The sequence below is a fragment of the Solanum pennellii genome, chromosome 5, assembly GCF_001406875.1.
Source record: "Solanum pennellii chromosome 5, SPENNV200".
In the NCBI taxonomy this organism is placed as follows: Eukaryota; Viridiplantae; Streptophyta; class Magnoliopsida; order Solanales; family Solanaceae; genus Solanum; species Solanum pennellii.
The window spans coordinates 77,496,572-77,517,993 of record NC_028641.1 but is presented as its reverse complement, the minus strand read 5'-3'; the positions used below and the strand labels follow the sequence as shown (position 1 = coordinate 77,517,993).

Below are 21,422 nucleotides of genomic sequence, written 5' to 3'. Positions count from 1 at the left end.
CCCCCCCCCCCCTCCCAACCTAACCCAAACCCCAACTAAACCAAAACACAACTAGTAACATTATATTATTTACATATGTATTTTGAATATAATCATAATAAGCTAGTTGGAATAACTAATTATTTTAACAATATAGCTTAGTGATTAATAAAAGTTAGAGAAGAATCATGATAATTTAATGATCAGATCTCAAAAAATAATAATTTTTTTTATTTGTTCAAGTCTTAGTAAACAGATTTTAACCAACATATTATCAAAAATAATAAAAATTAGCCATGTATAACTTCTATTTCTAAACAATAAAAAAAATCTCCCTAACGAATTTATCAAGAGAAAAATATTATCTAAGAGGTAATTTAGTGTCATGTTAATGATGATTTTCATAACTAATTTCATCTTTTCAGAAGCTGATAGGAGAGGGATACCATTCATTTAAAAAATTCACTATTAATCACTTATTTGTGATTATCTTTTTAATTCTTAATAATATTAAATAATATAAAGTTATTTTGGTATTAAATATTCATAAAAGTTAAACTCAACTAGTAACAAGTTAAAAGTTTTCACCAACCAAAACCTACAAAGGTTCTTTTACCTCTAACCAAACTCCTATCCACAAAACATTCTTCTGAATTGCCAGCTTATTGTCTGAATCTGAAAAGAAAAAGACAATTAAAAAAATAAAAAGGAAAAAAGTGGATAATAGTGGCCACTAAAACTCTCTTTTTCTTTTTCTTTTTTTAAGGGAAAAAAATATTCATAATCTTTAATCTGTAAAAAGTAGTGTCCTTTTTTTTTTCTTCACTTTTTTCACTTTATTATTACCTCAATTTCTGATGAATAATTTACTGTTTAACTTTATTCTTTAACAGTAAAATGGACAGCCCCTTTTTCTTGATTGCCCACCTTAGTGCTGTTTTTGTACAATTTTTTTTCTGACTAAAAATTACCTTTATTTTTGTATAATATTCCTTTTACATAAGTAAAATATTTCTAATTTGTAAAAAAAAGTCAATTTGTTTTTTATATTAATTGAAATTAGACATTTTTTTCTTTGGTTAAATTTTGGTGTAACGTTTTAATGAAAGGTAAAATGCCTAATTTCAACTTAGATAGGAGTAGAATATTACTTATTTATAAATGACATATATATGAATTATCGATAAAGTTGAAAGAAATATCATCAAGAGGTATCAAGATCAAGACTTGATATATAGAGGTACGAGTTTTGGGTTATTCGCCCCAATAAAGTGACATCGGAACTATCATACAAATCTTTATATAGTTGACATCGACTCATTCAACTATTATGTTCTTGTCTTGACTCTTGACTCTTGAGTTATAGAAGTTTTCACAAATAATTGTATATATATAAGGTCAGATATCGACATCACACCTCTTGAAGTGTAAACAAATATGTGAATCTAGGATTTAAGTTATATAAATGCAACCTTTTAAGATTTTTAATTATTATTAAATTCATTAAATTTTTAAAATTATTTAATCATTATACTATATTGCAATTTTAGTAAATTTGTACATATAATTTATACTAGCTTCAACGTCGAAAATTATGAATTTAATACACCCCTCTCCTAGGAACGATCATTCCCTGGACCCATCATAAACATGAAATGTTTGTGCATCTTCCTTTTAAATTTTTTTTTATATAGATAGTGTTATTTTCTATATATATTTAATATAATTTTACGATGATGAGGATAATCGATCACACCGTACCTTCCATCCATGTAACTACGTACTCACTAGTGTAACAAAGGACAAAATTGAGCAATTTTTCGTTTTAGAATAGTTTTATAGTTTACACAATATTAATATACCTGAACTTTCTATGAAGTACTTTAGTTCAATAATTTGTACAAGTAGAATACTTGAATTTAATAATTTATGGTAGTCTTTTTTTTTCAGTAAATAATCAAGATATAAATGATTTTTCCACTGATCTGTTTTCTGAAAGTTTTAGAAGAATAATATATATAAGAAAAGATTCTAAAGATATATTTTCTGTGTATGTATTCTGTAGGTTCTGAAAAATAAATAAGTACTTCAAAAGATTCTAAAAATATTCAACTTGCTTGCATCACTTCCCTCTTTATTATTTCCTAGTTTGATAACAATAATTTATCACCAAAGGATGTGTGGTGAGACATGGATGAGATTTTGACATTGAGTTTTGAGTTTTGAAAATAAAATAATTTTGATATGATTTTTTTTAGAAAAAAAATATTTTATATAATCACATCTGAATTAACAGATTTAGTCAATAAAGAAGAAAAAAGATGATATTTCTCATTTTTTAGTAAGTAGGTTTCCTAGAGAAAAGATATTCTATAAATGATGGTTCAAGCGTACGTGATGCAAGTTAACGTCTACGGAAAAAACAGTTACACTTCAGAATTATGGTCTCTAAAGGTTGGCCCAAATTCCCCACCCTGTCTTGGAGGGCCTGTTGTAGTTTTCAATTCCTTTATATTTGACTGCATGATAAGTAGAAAAGGCCCAACATAGTCCACTATATTTTCAGATGGAGGCTTAAAAATGAGTTAAAATTTTAGGTGATTTCTATTTCAGTCGATTCGTTTTAAGTAATATTTTTTTTATATAAATATTTAATATTAGATAGTTTTAAGGTGAAACAATATGTGTGTATAAATGATCCTTCCAGGTGATCAAGTGATTTGGACTTGAGACTTTTATGTTGGTGGTCTCAAGTTCGAAATCTTTGACAGCGAAAACAAGAAGTTTGTCTTCTGAACCGAGCTAATCGAGCGGAGCTTGCCTAGTTTACAAGATTTTTACCCTATGTTTTTCTTGTCATGAGAAAAACATATATATACATTATTTATGCATTTTATAACTAAGCAAACATATTTGAATAAATTAAAAGAATGTTAAATTGTTTTGTCCAATTTATTATGACATTGACAAATTAATGACTGAAATATGCTCTTTATGATATAAGGAATATATGTTTCAAATTTAAGCTTATTAGAAATAAATTTTGGAGTTTGTTAAATGGATGTTTTTTTGATAGATTAATGATTGTGTGTTGTTCTTTATGATATATGAAATATATATTTCAAATTTGAACTTATTTAAAGTATATTTGAGTGTTAAATAGTGTGTTGAATTGTTATGAAGTTTGAACTATACATTATTATTTTTTGTTCAAACACATATATATGAAATTTATGTTTGTTTTTATATATATTTCAGTAATGTATGACAGAGTTGAAACATAGCTAACTGAAAGTTTAATCATTTACCTGCACCTTAGTAAAAAAATATTTGAACTTTGCCTTTACAAATAACAGTAAACATCAATCGAGTGTGTTTGGTGTTTAGCCTTTATCATATACCATACTTACATACGTGATTATCTTACTTTTTGCTCAAAGCAAAAAAAACTTGTAAAATAAATATATTATAATGTTTAGTGTAGCCCATGTAGGGGTTGATGGTCGGTTCTTCAGTTCGATTTTATTAAATTTCGATTCGATTTTTTGATTTTAAAAAAGTTTGCACCTTATATCAAGCACAACTTAGGTTCGATTTAATTAGTTGTTAAATTATTTTTTCGGTGTATATGAAAAATAAAATAAGGACAAAGTATAAGGTATTTTAAAATTTAAAACTATGTTAAGGAATGATGTTTCTCACCCGGCCCAAGCCTTCGGACCAAGAAATTTGAAGGGCTAGGGCAGACTGTCCCTTTATTTGGAAGAGCCTGAAAATGTTCAACCCAAACCTAAAAGGGTCGAGGGCTAGGGCGGGCTAACCCTTCTTTTTTTCTTTTCGAACTTATAATTCTATTACATCAAGAAAATGAGAAGATTTCCAAATCATATATATAGCAAACAATGGTGTTATTTCGATGACGCTAGCAAAAAAAATATGGTCTAATTAGCATGATCTCGCGTACCAGATATGCGAGCAACATAAGAGAGTGACAAGCAAGATGGGAGGGAGGTGAGAGCGCGAAATTTGTTTATGTATTCTAGATACATGTGAATCTACTTGGTTAGAGTTTATCTAGAACAAATTAACCTAATTTTGAATCCATATATTTCGAGATACACGTATCCGAACGTACCAAAATTTAGTAAGATTCATAATGTTACAACATAACGTGTATTTAAGCAATTAGATTATATATTAGAGAGATTATTGTAAGTTACCTTTCATAAAAAATTTTGACCCATGGGTCGACCCCGACCCCGATCAAGCCTCAGGGGGCCAAAAGCTTATATGAGTCGGACTTTTATCCCTAATTTTAAATGAACTTGAAAAATCATATCCCATTAATGAATTGGGTTAAGCAGGTCCCATGACTAAGCCCATTTTAACGACACTAATTAAGAGCATTGTGCCTCCAACTATTTCTGAAACACTAAGTACGAAAAAGATGATTATCTTTCTCTCCCACGAAGCACTAGTCATCCCATTTTCATTTAAGATCATAAAGATTTTTATAAATTTTCTTTATTTTTAAAATTTCATAAAATCAAAATCACACAAATAAATTAAAACTGAAAATAAGAAATTACCAAAGCAAAGTTATCAATAGTGTACCGTACCCCGCATGCGAGTATCCAATTCAGACCTTTTGCATATTTGTGTGGCCGCGTTACTCTTTTTCCACACACTGCTACACACAAGAGTGAAGCCTAATGAAGCCGCGTTAATGGAGAAAAATGAACATATTTAAAAATAGAGGGGTTGGCTGGGCTTGGGGGGGGGGGTTGGGGATGAAGAAAAAACGAAGAAGCATCATTGCTGGTTGAATTAATAAATACTTATTTTGATGTCAGTTCCTTTTATCTTTAACTGTACCTACCAAAATTGTGATTGTGAATTTGTGATTGTGATAGATATTAACCTAAAAAAGATTGTCTTTTGTGGTTCCCTTTAGCAAGTTGTATACTTTTTTTGTGCTTTTGATTATGGTTGATCAACTGTGGTTTTCACAGCAGAAATACCTAAATCATATGCCATTTAAAGGTTCAAGATTCTAGCTTTATTTGTTTTTATACAAAAAAAAGGGGACATTTTTCACTCTTGATTTATAGATTATTGTTTATGTACTGTCTTTGCTACTGCTTTATGATTTCTTTACTATTACTGTATTTTCCTTTCTTACTGATTTTGATGTGCTTCATTTAATAGTTGGAAACAACCTCTCTACCTTCATAGGGGCAAGGCCGTGATGTGGGATTACATGGGATATGTTGTTGACGTTGTTGATTTATAGATTGTTTTGTTTTTTGGGTGGGTGATTTGTCAGGTGATGATGATCTGTGTAGGGAAATATGGAAGGCCTGTTCTGGTTCATTGTTGGATGTTTCAAAGGCTGGGGAGAGAGTATACTACTTCCCAAGACTTCATGTGGAGCAGGTTAACAATTTTAGGGATTTTTTTGATAGTTTTTGAAATTATGGGTTCTATATTTATGGCTTTATGTTCCATGTGGTATGTTATTGTATGTTCATGCTCCGAGTTAAAGAATACAGGTTCAGTTGAATTCAGTAAACTAGGCTACTAAGCCTGTATTTTTTCTTCCTAATGAATTTTTGGTTTTGGCCAGCTGGAGCAATCATCCAACCAGGAGCTGATTGAAAAACTACAATTGTCCAACTTACCTCCAAAGATCCTTTGTCGTGTTCTTCATATTCGTCTTCTGGTACGCGTGATAATTGATCATTTCAAATGTTTTTGAGATAGTTTTTATCTTTTTGTGGGAGTTGGTGTAGTAAGATTAATGGATCTTAAGGACTTTTGCCTATTATTCTTGGGATTGGTTAGGAATAAACAACCTCCTCCATGTTAGTGTCATTTAATTTTCTTTAGGAAATTCTTACAAGAAGTTGGTATTTGCACCCTATATATTCACAATATAGAAGGTCCAGTGGGAAGAAATGATTTCACCCAAGAAAAGATCTTGAAGTGCAAATCATTCTATGCTAGACAATTAGAGCTTAAATTAAGCGATATGATGTGTGAGGATTCATAACGTGACCACTACTTGCTTGGGGATGAGGCATAGTTGTATTAGTAGTTTTAGTAGTAGTTATTTGTCGTTGTTGATGACTATTATTAGACAATTAGATCCCTTGTTTAGCTAGTTCCAATGTTTACGAGCTTGTTATTGTTGACAATTAGATCTCATGGTTATTGCTAATCACAATTTGTTTTTTGTACTCATAGACCGTGTGATTTGAGTACCAACATTTAGTGCTGCATTAGAAATTCCTATTTTAGGTGTAGGTCCTCTTTGATAAAAGATTCACAATGAGGTAAGTGACCCATATTCACTAGCTGTTTGATAATTTGTGAATTCCATTCATCATGTGATTTTATCCATGCATATGGATCCTCCATGGTCCAACTATGCTCACCAACAAAGCCTATTCTTTAAGTTGATGAAGAAGTATGATTAGAGCAATGAGCCCCAATTGTTGGAATCAACTCTAGTGATTCGTGTTCTGATATTGGGTTTATGAGAATCTCATAGACTCAAGAAAACTTGACTAATTGAGGCACCCAAATGATCTGAAGTTAATGTCCCTAATTGCTACATATTGTCCATTTTAGACGTACTAATCTTATTAGGCATAATATATAAACAGACACACAAACTTAGCCCCAATTGGCAAGTAAGCACTCCAACTTTAGGTATGCATAGCTAGACACCTCAACTGGTCTCCATTGTGTCAATTGAATAACTCCAACTCACAAAAGGATCATCTAGACACCTCCAAAATTTATGTGTCACATAAACGTTAGGTGTCCATGAGTTGGAGTATCTAGTTTTCGGTTGACACCAGGTTGAGGTGTCTAGATGTGCAAGCTCAAGGTTGGAATACGTATTTGCTAGTTGAGGCCAAGTTTGAGTGCTTTTATGTATTATACCATCTTACTCTGAAGCAGTATTTGTTTAAAGCAAGATTTGCGGAGCCATTTGTCTGCAATAGTTATTTTTTGGTAGGTTGAACATGAGACGGAAGAGGTTTATGCTGAGACCATATTAATTCCAAATCAAGATGTAAGAACTCAATTTACTTGATTTGTAAAGATTATCCAGGATAAACTCTTGTTTACAGCCAAGAATACCACTCCTTGCAGCAAAATGAGCCAACAGCTGCGGATTTTAGTCCTCTAGACACTCCAAGGCCCCAGTTCCAGTCGTTTTGCAAGTGTTTAACTCAATCTGATATAAAAAGCAATTGGGGACTGTCTGTGCCCCTGAAAGATGCTGTCAAATGCTTTCCTCCCTTGGTAATGCACTAATTAATTGTATCTGTTTCTCAAATTTTTCCTTTTTTTTTTTTGCGTGTATGAATTCTGACTCGGACGATTTTTTCCTTGAGTCGAGGGTCTATTGGAAACAACCTCTCTACCTTTGAGGTAGGGGTAAGGTCTATATACACTCTACCCTCCCTAGACCCCAGAGAGTTGGGCTACACTGGGTATGTTGTTGTTGTGTGTGTGAATTCATATAGCCGTTCCCAACTAGCCTGGGATTGTGGCGTAGTTATTATTGTATTTCTTTTATGTGTAAAGATTTAAGGTAACTCGTTGACTAGATTTTGAATTTTTGGATTGGTTTCTTCAATGATCAGGACAAGCGACAAGAAAAGCCATGCCAAGAACTGATAGCAAAGGATCTTAAAGGAAATGAATGGCGCTTTAAACATGCATACCAAGGCAATCCCTCCTCTCCTATGTTAAGATTGAATATCGACCACATGAATTATTGTTTTGTTATTCAACTTGACGAATGACAAAGAATGAGACTAAAATTTTACCTGCTATGGTAGGATTTTGAGTTTATGGCTCATCGTCAAAAATGAAAACGACCATTGTTGTACTTTTTAGACTAAGATGTTTCTATTCTTTGTTTTTTATATCAAGAAGAACACCAAAATTAAGTGGATGAGCTATATCTATATCTTGATGTTCTATTCTTTTTCTCTCCGTTTTTTTAAATCTTAACTACACTGAGTAGGCCAACCACGGAGGCATTCACTCACAAATGGCTGGAGTACATTCGTTACTAGTAAGAAATTGCTTGCCGGAGATTTAGTTGTGTTCTTAAGGTACTTTTCTGATGGCATATTTTTGTCGTTACTGTCGAGCTACGTCTCCTACAATTATGCATCTTGGAGAATCTTTAGCTTTTCATACCTCATTTGATTTATTTCCTTTGATTTTGCTTCAAGGGATGAGACTGGCAAACTACATGTTGGGATTAGACGTTTATCTTATCAACACTGTTCTATTGGAGCATCAACATTTTCAAGACAAAGCATGGAAGTGGTTCTTGCCGTTGCTTCTCATGCCTTTGCAACCAAAAGTCTCTTTTTTGTTTACCAGAAGCCATGTTACAATAAGTATGACTTTTGAACTAAAAGGAAGTCTGCTATGAGAACTTCACTGTCACAGTTTTACATGAATATGTTTTTGGTTGAATGTTGCAGATCAAGTCAATTTATTATGAGCATGAGCAAGTATTTTGAAGGTGGAAACCATGGCATTGGAGTTGGCATGATCTCTCGAATGCAAATTGAGAGTGAGGACTCCTGTCATGTGAGAAGGTAATGGAACGATGAGTTCCTAACTTTTATATACAAGTCTTCCGCAGAAAGAATTGCAATACATTAATTTGCTATTTTGATATGCAGAACAAATGATCTGGACCAGATATCTTTGTCTCAGAGTCAACAGACCACAAATTTTATGCTCGAGGAGGATCAGTACATGCAAGACTCGGAAGCAGTACTTGATTGTGCTCAATCTACTATGATAGATTTGGAGATCAGGCAGCAGACAATTGGGTCGCTTAATAATATCCATTGTTTTGCCCCTGTAGAGGACAATGGACTGCAACTGCATGCAGCAGTCGCAAGGGAGAATAATGAGGGATCTATTCCAAATGACACTGTAAGCACCCAAACTAGAGATGAGGACTTGTATGAACTATTCAAGGATTTTGACTTTCCAGACTCTACAAACACTAGTCTCGATACTATAGCTTTGGATTTGGGCAGTGATTGGTTCAGATCAACGCTACAAGGTAATAGTTACTTCCTCCGTTTCAATTATGTGTTTTACTTTCCTTTTAGTCAGTTTAGAAAAGACTACCACTTCTCTATATCTACTGAGTATGCAATTCCACCATTGATGACATTCACTTATAGGAATGGCATGACATCTAAAAGTACAAGATTCAAAGAGTACTTTTGGTATATTATACATACCGTTTGTTGAAACCCATAAGATCCATAAGTTTTCTTCACATTGTTAAACTTTGTCTCCACTCAAACTCTAAAAAATAAGAAAGGGGTGTTCATAAAATGACTATACCGCGAAGAATATTAACTCTAAGTTGTAATATTTTGGTCTGTCTATATGTAGGAGTCATGATTCCTCAATTTGGATAGTTTTACAAGGCTGCTGCTCCATTATTGAATAAAAGCCTAGCTGTAACCAGTTTATTTATGCTCCTTTATCTGAATTTGTCATTTTAAGAAAGCTAAAGATTGTCCTTGTTGATTTCGGGGAATGTCTTGAAGAGCAAGAAGAGACTGTTACTCCCAGTCAGCCAAATGCCTCAGAAGATCACTCTAGACGGACTTCTTCTGTATTGGAGCATCCGAATTCCTTCCAAGTGATGTCTATCTCTTCAAACCCGAGTCAGATTCCCTACGAAGGACCTGGTCGTGGTGATGAGCAAGTTCCTTGGAGAGGCTATCAAGTAGCACGACGAACTTTACCAATACTCAGTAGGGTTGTCTCGCGGTACCCTGATTCCCTCGTGAACTTCAGGGTAGCAAGTAGCATACTTCAGTCGGTGTATTTGGAAATATTGGCTGAGTTAGTCTACTTTCTTGATAATCTTACAATAGTGAACTTGTCAAAGGATCAGTTCAATGTTGCTAGGCAACATATCTGGGACCTAAAGTTAAGTGGCATTGAAATAGGCTGGCTTGAAAACCGTTTACTGCATATCGATGAAGTATTTAGCATGGAAAGTTTACTGCAACGGCGACAAGCACTCACACGTAGAATGGAGGAGACATTTAAGCAGCTGGATGGGGAACTTGGATGTATAGACAAGGAGCTTCATGAACTATCTCTAAAGGTTGGCCCTAATCCCCCTATGAGATTGCACTCTGTCTTGGAGGGTTTGTTGTAGTTTCCAGTGATGTTATCCTTTGTATTTGACTACATGATAAAGAGAAAAAGCCGGACATAGTCCATTATCTTTGGGCGGAGGCTCAAAATGACTGTAGCAATTTGTCAGAAAATGACGACTATTGATGCTCCATGCAAGAGAGATACGATCATTTTGATCTCAAGTTCAAAGAATATGGACTATTTTGGTTTTTTTCTATAATGATAGGAACTCTTACGATTAGAGGTGGAGTTGAGTTTTTCAGTTTATGGATTCAGGACCACATATTAAATGAAATGATTAACACAAATATAAAGTTTAGGACAAAGTTAATGTGTTCTCGCAAACCCATATTAAGCAGTCCCCTGCTCACAGTTTAGAATAAGCTCTATGAAAGTGTTTTTTAGTTGACACTTGAATTTGTGATACTGTTGTCCCCTGCTTACAATTTAGAATAAGCTCTATGAAAGTGTTTTTTAGTTGACACTTGAATTTGTGATACCGTTGTGTTTTTTTCTTTTCATTTTTAATCAACTAAGTGAAAAGTTAGATAGTCAACCAACTGAACTACTAAAACTCTTGTGTTTTATTGCAAGTCCTTACCTTCTCAAATGGTTCAATCCATAAGGTCTAGAGTCCTAACATTGCTTTATAAATTCTAATTGGGCTGGACCTATGTGCTATAACGTTGGGCTGAATTCAACTATGCGGCCCAGAAACCATCTTATTGGTTTTGTGTTCTTTCGAAGCACGAATGTCATATCATAATATAATACAAGTTGTACTTAGTTCCTACCTAACTTACACCAAGAGAGGCATAAATTCAAATTTAGACATAATCCACAAGCTATGCCTTGTAAGACATAACCTCGTTCTTACATAACTTCTGGTAATAGAGACACAAGTTCAATTTCAATACCCACAAAATTATGTCTTAAAGAGGCCTAGCTTATTCCTACAAAGAGTTTGTGGGACAAAAAGAAGGCCTCTAAATGTATGCCTTGCAAATTATATACTAAAACACAATTTATGTAGAATCTAAAGTGCTACCTTGAGAAATTTAAATCATAGTTAAGAGTACTTTAACTCACAATTTTTCATTAAATATGCAATAGGGGCAAAAATAAAGACTTTGAACTATAATAATCTCCGCATAACTAATAATTAGACCCAATGATTCCGAACCTTACTTAACAATAACAAAAGGAGAGAAACATCACGATACATATATATCTACACCGAATATTTGCACCAAATCAAGAATACATAACATGTCTATACATACACAGATTTATCTCTCAATCACAATTACACATTGAATATTTGTTTTCATAGTTACCTTCATTAAATATAAACACTCTATACGAATAAATATTTTTAAAAAAAGGCAATCATCACAATGCCTGTCCTATGGAAGGCAAAAAAGTTCCCACCAAGATTCATCAAATCCCTTCTTGTTTTCTCCTTTTTCTTTTTCTTTTTTTTTTCTCATTATAAACAAACGAGTGTCCTTTTCACTTCAATCCATGAAAATTCCCCGAAGGAACCCACTAGCTTTATCTTTTACTCTTCCAAAAAGTAAAGGTTACTATTTTATCATCTTTACTTTTTTTTTTTTTTTTTTTAATACCAACTCTAATTTTGAAAGCAACTTTTCCTGCATGCAGAGGGAGATAAAAATGGTTAGGGAAAATCCAAAATTGAGTTTATGATATTCTAAAATAATTTTAAAATAATTTATAAAATAGCTGGATCAACATATTGAGTTTCGAGCTAAATATATTCTAATACATCATAATTTGGACAAAAAGTTATCAAGTTCATATGAAGTCGTGAATCCATAATGATTGCACTAAATCTGCCCCTTATTAATATGATTAAGTGTATATATATATTGTAAAGAGTTGGTTTGTTAAACATGTGAGATGCAAAATTTAGGCTTTTGACTGAAATTTTTAGTGTTTGGAATGAAGAAAATATATTTCTAAAAAATAAGTATTTGAACAATAGGCGGAGGTAATGTGAGTTAGGGTGGGTGAAAGGTGCTTTAAACTATGACTTCAACTAGTATAAACAAGCCACCCACCAATTATGTTGTTCGAACTTTGTAAAAATATTATTACAGTGGAATCGAATCATGTAAAAAAGCATTACTTTTGAAAGATTCGACACACACCTAACAATATCTTCAAAAAGTTCGAGCAACATAGTTCACCAATAATTTGATACAAAGCAGCATCAACATAATAGCCTGCTTTCTCTTCTTTCTAAGATTATGACTATTCTTTTGACCATTCTTTCTCCCTGTTGAATTTCATCAGAAATAATTCAAAACTCTGTAGGCAAGGTACTATAAACATTACAAGTAGGATTAGAAGGGGTTGGCACATCACTATCTGCCAAATAGTATTCTTACTTTATTGGCCCTACTTAATAATTGTGTCCAAATCATATATAGGTTGACAAGTTTCTTTTTTACTAAAAGATGTTGTTCAATCCAAGATTCTTTTTTATTATGATAGTGTTCGGATCAATTTATGTGTACCTTAACAAATTCATCGGATATTTATCATCTCCCACGTGTACACAAATAAGAAGAGATTTTTCTCCTCATTGACAAGTTTTTGTGCTATGTACTCTTTATATTCCATCTTATATTAACCAAATCTTTTTTTAAGTTGAGGATGTGTTGTCCTTCGATTTCTGTTACTATATGTTAATTCTTTTCACGTATGTATTATTTTATTCAATTACTATTTGTTGCTTTCTGTTATTAGGTGTTGTTTCTTGTACTAACGTCATTTCTTCCATAAGACTAGGTAAGAATAAATTTATGTATATCTACCCTCTTTCGACCCACTATGTGGGATTATATCAGATATATATTGTTGATGTTAAGTTGGAGATGAGAAGAAAAAAGTGTAAGCATGGAAGGACGGTAGACGGGACCTACAAACCAAAATAAACAATCAACTCAAAAAGAAGAGAGAAATAAGTAGATGGAATTCTGATATTAATATATGTTCAAATGTAACTTTCAACTCTTAAAAGTAAAAGTGACACCATGAGAGACAGCTAGAGAAAAATAAGGTGTTTTTTCCAACAGTTTTTTTCTTCTATTAATACATGTTAGGAAAATGATTTAAAATACCCTTAAAGTATTGAAAATGGTACAAATTATCCTTCATCCACCTATTGGCTCCAAAATGTCCTTCTCATCTACCTATTGACTTCAAAATACTTTTGACATCCACCTTTGGTTTCAAAATTAACCATTTATTTAATTTTTTTAAAATTAAACTTTTTTAATATTTTTTAAAATACTTGGCGTTCAACTATTAGTTATAATTTAATTTATTAATATAATTCATAAACCAACCCACTACTCACTCATTACTAACTAAACCTCACCCAATTAATTATCCAATTATAATATCAAAATCGTCATAAACACTACTAAAACACGATGAAATTATAGATTCCTGAAAAATGACATTCAAAATTATTCGAGTCCGAATCGAAGCCCCAATTAAATTTAGGTTGAGCCGCTTATTTAGGACACTTTCAAAAGAATTCTCTTTCAAGATTTAATTAGAAATTTATGATTAAAGGTAAAGAAATAATACATCCCGAATTAATACATGCACTTTTTTTAAAATATAATTTTATAAATATTTATGATTTGTTTTAAAACCTTTAATATATTATTGTGAAAAAAAATTACCTATGAAGTAACATCACATAATTGAGACGTAAGAATAAATTAAGATGAACATAATCAGACTTTTAAGTTTATCGGTAATTTTTATTTAGAAACTTGAATGTATGATAATTTACTTTTATAGATATTTTCACCTCAAATTTTTTAAAAACACTCAATTGACAGTAGCTTTTCTATTGTTGCATTAATAATGTGACGGGTTTATTAATTTGGAGGAGTTTAATTAGTAATGGATGGGTAGTGAATTGATTTATAAATTATACTAATAAGTTAAATTATAATAAATCACGTATTTAAAAAAATATTTAAATAGTCTAAATTTAAAACCGTTAAATAAGTGGTCAAGTTTGAACCAAAAAATGAATAACAAGGGTATTTTGGAGCCATTAGGTGAGTGGAGGATAATTTTGTACCATTTTCAATACTTTGAAGGTATTTTAGGTTCTTTTCCGTACATGTTATTTGTTTTGGTTATTGTATTATTATTATGTTCTGTCTTTCTTGAATATTTTGTAATGATTTTATAATTATTTGCTATGTCTGCTTTGGACCTTCATACTTTTTAAAGTTAAATTGCTTTGCTAGAAGTTACTTGAACTGATCTTTCGTAAATAACCTATCTATCTCTTAGATAGAGATAAAGTTTGATATACCCTACCTTTTTCAAACTTACGCTGAGTTGTTGATGATGTTTCAAACTTACTAACACAACTAATTCAAATTTGTCAAGCATAGGACCTATATAAGACATCGGACTAAAAATAAAGAGATTTTATCTGTACAAAATTATCTTTTGGTGGTGCTTCTTTCAATGGTCAACCACAACATGATTTATGAAACAGGGAGAGCTAGCTGTCCCTTTTCTTTAAAAATCTTTCTTGACTATGGACAGTAACAAACAATTCAGCAACATTTATACAATAAACCCTTCTCCCCCCAATACATAATTGAAGTTTAAAGGTTCTGAATTCCTCACCAAATTTTTAGTTCGTTTTAGTTACAAAATTCACAAATTAAATATTACTACGCTAGTCAGAAGACTTTAACACATACCTAATATTATAGCTCTACCCTTGATGACAACTGACAAGTAAATGCCTCTAGTAAATTAGTTCAACTTTTATACTCAGATTGTGTGAGAATTTTTACTCAATCGGATCATTTACTAAAGGTAATGGACCTATAAAACGAAAACTAGTTATCCCAAAATAAAAAAGATTATCTGCTAAAACATGCAAAAATACACTAATGTTATATAAACATTACAATATATAACCCCTCAGTCTTATCCCAAAATAAAAAAGATTATCTGCTAAAACATGCAAAAATACACTAATGTTATATAAACATTACAATATATAACCCCTCAGTCACGCCTACCCACGAATTCTTCAAATTTGTCAACATGTGCATATATAAACAAAAATATCATTCAATTCATCAATCCTCATTTTTTTAAAAAGAAAATGCAAGGTTCCATCATTGACTAACAAATGAAAAATTTACGGGAAGTTCCAATCCTTAACACGGAACCCTTCAAAAATAATGCATTGTGAAGGATCCGACACGAATGACACAACATAGCAAAAAAACAAAAGTATTGTGGGGTTTAAATATCAATATAAGATGATTAATAAAAATGTCATCTTAATCCAAGAACCAAAAAGTGTCGGTAGACTAAAATATGGAAGAGTCTCTTCTCATAACTACTATTACACCCACCACCAAGTGATTTGATGTTTTAAAACAAAAAGAAAATGACAAGACTGAGCTCACGGATGCACAGAAACAACACCTAAATCTTCTTGTGATTTCTGTTCACAAAACTTCAATTATTGCTAAGAAAAAAACAATGTTTTTGGTTCGTATGATCATAATGTTCCAATAATGAGCATTATGGGTCCTGGTTGACATCATCAGCAAACTTAGATAAGACATATAAAAGAAACCGATCTAGGTTTTGAACTTTACAGATTTTGTATTCTAGGTTAAAGATCATAAGTGTTAGTGGTTGGGTTTGGAATCTAATTGTGGTATATGTTGTGATTTTTCAACACGTACAAGATTTGCACCATAACTATTGACTCCTGTCAAACTTGTATGTTCAAACCTATATCCACTCCGACAGAACCAAGTTTTCTCGTGGCTAAAGAAGATCCAAGGGATCGGTTTGGAGATCAAAAGAGCCTCGGATCAACTTGAATTGACCAAGATTAATAAATAAAACGATTGCTTGGTCGAACATATTAGCCCTCTGATTGAATCAGAGAAGGCACGACTGGTTGGGAGATTGTAGAACCATAACTTGGGTGAACTTCCATCACCCTGTGAGATGATTGAAATTATTATTAACCGCTTCGCCAACAAAGTGCATGTCAACACAAGATTAAAAAAGAGGGCCCAGGGCGAATTTATGGTGCATAAGGATTTGAACATGCTTGGAAACAAATAAAGGCGGATTCAAAATTTTAAAATCACTATATCCACTATATTGGAGTATGAGCCCACCCCTTTACCCTTTTTCCAACTGGAAACCAAGGTTTGTCCGGTAGGGTTCAAACTCAATGTCAGAAGGAGCGGGTCTATTATACATGTTATGGGATCCGCACAACCCCACTTAATAGATATAAATAATCTAAACTTAAAATCTTAAAATCGCCTCTGCTGGAGGTAAGCATACACGTCATGTGTTGCATCCCCTTCAAACAACACCATTACTTCTTTGTATAGCAACTTCATATAAATATGTATATTTATATAAAATTTTACTAAAATTTAATATAGTACAAGTTGATGGCAGTGGACAAATCATACAAAATGGGAAAGATGGGATAGAAAGAAAACTTACCAAATCTTTCTTTTTTGATCTTTTCATTTATTTTTCTTGATTTGTGAGATGTTGCTTAAATGCAACAGTGGGAGCTATCCTGCAACTCCTCCTCTGATGCTCTTGTACAAGTTCTCCAGCAAACCAATCAAGTTTCTGGAAATTGCTTTGTTCTGCAATTTTCTTACCACCGAATAGCAGGGACTCTACATTTTTCTGTTTCAGCATTTCATCTGCAATTCCCACAAGCTTTCTCACATTGTTAGGACTTGGATCAGCATCTATGCTCACCCCACAACGACCGAAGCTCGATCCATTAGCCTGCATTTGAGAAGAGCTTAACTTTTATATATCGACTACGTAAAGAAATTATTTACTATTAAATTGTCTAAACGATAACAAACAAATGTTCGTAAAGAAGTGAGATTAGCAATCTGACATCAATGTATAAGTTAAATTTCAAGGAATATAGAGAGGAATTATTGAAGTTTAGAGGGAGCATTAATCATCTACTGTTCTAATAAACCACACAGAGAAACTTGTATGGTTACAAGTTATTCTACTTTGCATATTAGTATAAACTTAGTAAACAAGCTATGGTTTCACTTTTTATTTTTCATGCTGCCTCCGGTACTCGCATTTAGGTCCAACAAATCCTTATTTGTGACGCATAAGTCTCATTGAAGAAGAACCGTTCCCTATCAGGATTTTTCCATGCCAAAGCTCAAAATTAAAATTTCTAATTAAAATACAGAGTATCTGTCCTTCCCACTACAACTTTAGTCAAATGATTAGCAAGTACAAAAAAACATATATTCCATATTTGAATTTGTTTAAGCTATCCCATTATTCTTCTAAATCATCCTCCACTAGAGATTATTATATGTCACCAAGTCAATTATCATACCTTTATGCATATAATATTCTCTAGTGCATATCCCATTGGTCAATCTCCTACCTCACAAAGTAACCAGAGTACTTTTTTACATCCACTACACAATATATTTATACATAGTTAACTTGTAAGAGTCATTATCTTTTAAAGTCTTCCTTAATAAGTAATCTGTAAATGGTTAAAAAAACCCACCTTTGGCTGAATAGTAATAGATCAACAGTCTCAAAGATGAGAAAATGGTGGAAGAAGCTCCTTCAAATATGATATTTGTGCAAGTTACCTACTATAACAGGTAAAGGTGACCCGAGAATTTCTATAACTGTAAAGTCTAACCTTCTATACACCACAATGTAAATTTTTATACTAACATATAACCTAAATGATAATTATAGGTTAATTTTTATAATAACTAATAAATGGATTAATCACCCAAAAATAAGACAAGTCACATACTACTAGTTTAAAAATATGTCGATAGCATGAAAAATCTTTAAATCGTCAACATAAACAAGTCAAATATGAGTGATTAAATTTTGCTAGATCATTTTTTCAAGTTTTTGATGAATAATGTTGTCCGATTCTGTGATGATGAAAATAGCAAATAACTTTGAAATTAATCGAGGTACAAGCAAGTTGACTGTAATACCGCATTTTAAAAATAAAAGAATTGTTAGATGATGATGAATGGTCATCATGCCCAGCTAAATATGGAAAACAACAGCTGTGAACATTTAATGTATAAAATTGGCAGAAAGTGCCATATTGATGATTCTGCAACTGGCTACCATCAGATATTATCCACTTCTGCCAGTTAGACATCAGAAAAGGACTGCTCTTTATTATATTCCCAGGTGGGAAAAATTCAATCTTTATCATTGTTACTACTACTACTATTATCTACTTTATTAACATTCACATTTTCCTATTTTTCCATCAAGATATTAGTCTATCCCCTTTATCCAGTTGTTTGGTAATGACAACATTGTTTCTAGTAGACACATTCATTACAAAAATTCCCCTAGTTGGTAGTGACAACTATGATTTTTCTAGTTATGTATCAAGATTCAAGAATTAATTTCATAAAGTGTATGTATACAGTAGGTTGACTCAGAAATAATTCGAAATTTTAACGTATGAACGTGTAGTTTCTCACTTTAAAAACTTCTATTTTACTCAGTTACTACATTATTTCGTGATTATCACTGTTGTTATTTTCTTGAATACCTTTCTTTATTAATTGACATATTTTTTCTTCATAACAATTTTGATTTGCTATACTTAAGTCGAAAGTCTCTCGAAATAATTTTTCTCGAAAATAATTTTTCTACTTATACATTGTAAGAGAAAGATTTGCATACATTCTTTGCTCCTCAAACTATACTTGTGAAATTTCATTGAATATAATATTATTTTTGAATTCGAAATTTCTGACTCAAGTGAATCATTTTTATTAGATTTCAAACAAATCATTTGTACTTAGCTAGTTTGTTTTTAACACAGTTTATGAGCCATAACCTACTTACTTGTTATACTGTAAATTCGTTCAATAAACATGAGAAATCACCAAACTTTACATGTTTAAATTGATATTCCAACAGTACTCTTTATCTGCATCGATTACTACGTCACACACACATAAGATGATTAAAGATAAGCTTCTATAATCTAACAATTTTAGTAATATATAGTTTACTTCGGTTCGTGCCCACCAATTTTTGCGAGAATCGTATAAATATCGAGTGCGGATAAATATATTTACCTGAATACGGACGTAGTTGCTACTCCGACATTGCCCAAACGCCATGGCGACGGAGTGATCCACCATATCGGCGGCACCATCGCCGGAGATTCGGGCCATTGGCTTAGCCCAGTCCTTAGCCTTCCATTTTTTAACATGTTCATATTGGAAGCTTCCTTCTAGAAGCTGCCCTGTTCCAAGTGAAAGAACCAAAATGTCCTCAACACCTCTAACGAAAGGAAATTCCTGTTTGTTATGAAGAACGTGGGTAATCGCGGCGGCCGTCGGGTTGCTCATTGCTAAACCGCCGTCAACCGCCACGCACCCGGTTTTCCCATCGACGGATTTCATACAAACCGGCTCGAAGAGTCCCGGTTCAGCTGATGTAGCCCGGCAAACTTCCCATAACCGGAAATCAAAGCTTTCCGATTCGAAAGCATCAGCTCGGGAGAACAAAAACGGTGCAGTACTGGAAAGGTCATAACAGGGGATTAAAACCGGTTTAAGAGTATCCTTTAACGTAAGGCTTCGACCGGTTTTTTTATCCATAAATGCTTCTTTCATCACTTTCTCTAAACCGGAAGCATCTGAACGGGTTGCGCCACCTCGGAGAACTCGCCGGAGAAAACCATTTCCGGCAGAAGTTGACCCTTTTGAAGGATAAATTCTTCTACCTTGTTCCTCTAGAAGTTTCCATGTATCTTCAGCTTGGAAAACAGGACGGTTTTGATCCTTCGTTGAAAATAACATCGCCGTGAAAATTCCTCCAACGCCGGAACCAACAGCAACGTCGAAATAATCGGCGATTCTAGCTTCTGGATTCCCCGATTTAACCTTCAACGCTTGTTCCAAATACGCTAAAGCTTTACCTGATAATATATTTCGCATTCCACCACCATCAATGCTGAGGATACATATTTTTCCTCGTTGATTCTTAATCGCCTGAATATTTTCCGTCGCTGTGGAGGTTAAAACGCCGTCGTTTTTGCCATCTTCAACCGGAGACGGTAAATTTTTAGGTACCCAAAGCTTTTGATCATCGTAACCAAATAAGAATTTGCTTTCTAGAATAGAGAAAATCTCGTAACTTAGCTTATCTGTATCAATGCTCGGTTCTAGTCGCATATCTGATATAATATTTGACTCCATTTCTTAACAAATCCAATTCAAAAAAAAAAATCCAAAATTTCAAAAGACTCTTTATTGGAATCACCTAATTTCTCCCATATCCTCAATACCCATCTGCTGATTTTCCCAAAACAAACAGCTGAAAAAATTCAACCTTCAACCCATATAAAGGTATTTTAGCTACACAAGCGTGAAGACAGTTTTTTCAATCTCCTTTTACCTCAGAGATGCTTCAAAATTGATCTGAAAATTGATTTTGGGGAAGGAATTTGATCAATATATATGTATTTGTTGGTGGGTATATCTCTTTTTCCCTCACACTCTGTATGTATATGTAAATACACACAAAGGGGGGATGAGTATACAGGGGAGGAAGAAAGTTATGCAGAGAAGACAAAAAGGAGGAGGGGAGAGGAGGAGGCAACAAGTTGAGCACTTATTTGACAGTTTTGGTTATCTAAAAGTTTTTGTTTTTTTAAGAATTGGACAAAGTTTTTTTTTTTTTGGGTTAGAGTCACGTAAATTAAGACGATGAGTATAAAAAATTACCCGTCCTCAAATTCTAGAAATCCTAACATAAAAAATTAAAAACTATATGGAACATCAGAAAATAGGTAGTAAAAAATATGCTCAATTAAACTCTAACCAACAACTTTGATTATAATATTATATTTATTTAAAAATCTACTAAATATATGCAAATTTTTAGTTTGAAACTTAATAATTTTGAAATCTAAAATTCATCTCGGGGTTGCTTAATGATTTAGGTTAGAAATTTCCATGTTAAAAGTCTGAAGTTTGAAATTTCTTGTTAGCAAAAGCAAACAAATTACTTCTTTTATTAATTTGCAAGCTATTACATAAAAAATTAGAGTTTCTGCGCACTCAAAAAATAACGGCTACGAATTAAATAGTCTA

At 32.7% G+C, this 21,422-nt stretch overlaps 2 protein-coding genes across 4 annotated transcripts; one reads left to right on the top strand and one right to left on the bottom strand.

The window, feature by feature from the left end:
* The first annotated feature begins 4,835 nt into the window (after nucleotides 1-4,835).
* Nucleotides 4,836-10,472, top strand: LOC107018481 (auxin response factor 11-like). Of its 2 annotated transcripts, none has more exons than XM_015218976.2 (11): nucleotides 4,836-5,022; nucleotides 5,306-5,415; nucleotides 5,606-5,701; nucleotides 7,007-7,063; nucleotides 7,144-7,296; nucleotides 7,641-7,725; nucleotides 8,027-8,117; nucleotides 8,241-8,411; nucleotides 8,499-8,615; nucleotides 8,703-9,094; nucleotides 9,436-9,587. In XM_015218976.2, exons 1-11 carry the CDS (start codon nucleotides 4,965-4,967, stop codon nucleotides 9,459-9,461), a joined length of 1,356 nt encoding a protein of 451 aa, XP_015074462.1. In that variant the 5' UTR covers nucleotides 4,836-4,964; the 3' UTR covers nucleotides 9,462-9,587. The 2 variants fall into 2 exon arrangements, with proteins under 2 accessions (XP_015074462.1, XP_015074461.1); XM_015218975.2 differs by lacking the exon at nucleotides 9,436-9,587 and adding an exon at nucleotides 9,594-10,472 and having other exon boundaries at nucleotides 4,837-5,022.
* Nucleotides 10,473-11,369: 897 nt separating this feature from the next.
* Nucleotides 11,370-20,985, bottom strand: LOC107020632 (patatin-like protein 6). 2 transcript variants are annotated; one of them, XM_015221074.2, is made up of 3 exons: nucleotides 19,398-20,525; nucleotides 16,765-17,064; nucleotides 11,370-11,852 (listed from the first exon to the last, which is right to left on the bottom strand). In XM_015221074.2, the coding sequence occupies exons 1-2, from the start codon at nucleotides 20,523-20,525 to the stop codon at nucleotides 16,792-16,794; spliced, it is 1,401 nt and encodes a 466-aa protein (XP_015076560.1). In that variant the 3' UTR covers nucleotides 11,370-11,852; nucleotides 16,765-16,791. The 2 variants fall into 2 exon arrangements, with proteins under 2 accessions (XP_015076560.1, XP_015076559.1); XM_015221073.2 differs by lacking the exon at nucleotides 11,370-11,852 and having other exon boundaries at nucleotides 16,617-17,064; nucleotides 19,398-20,985.
* Between the last annotated feature and the right edge of the window lie 437 nt (nucleotides 20,986-21,422).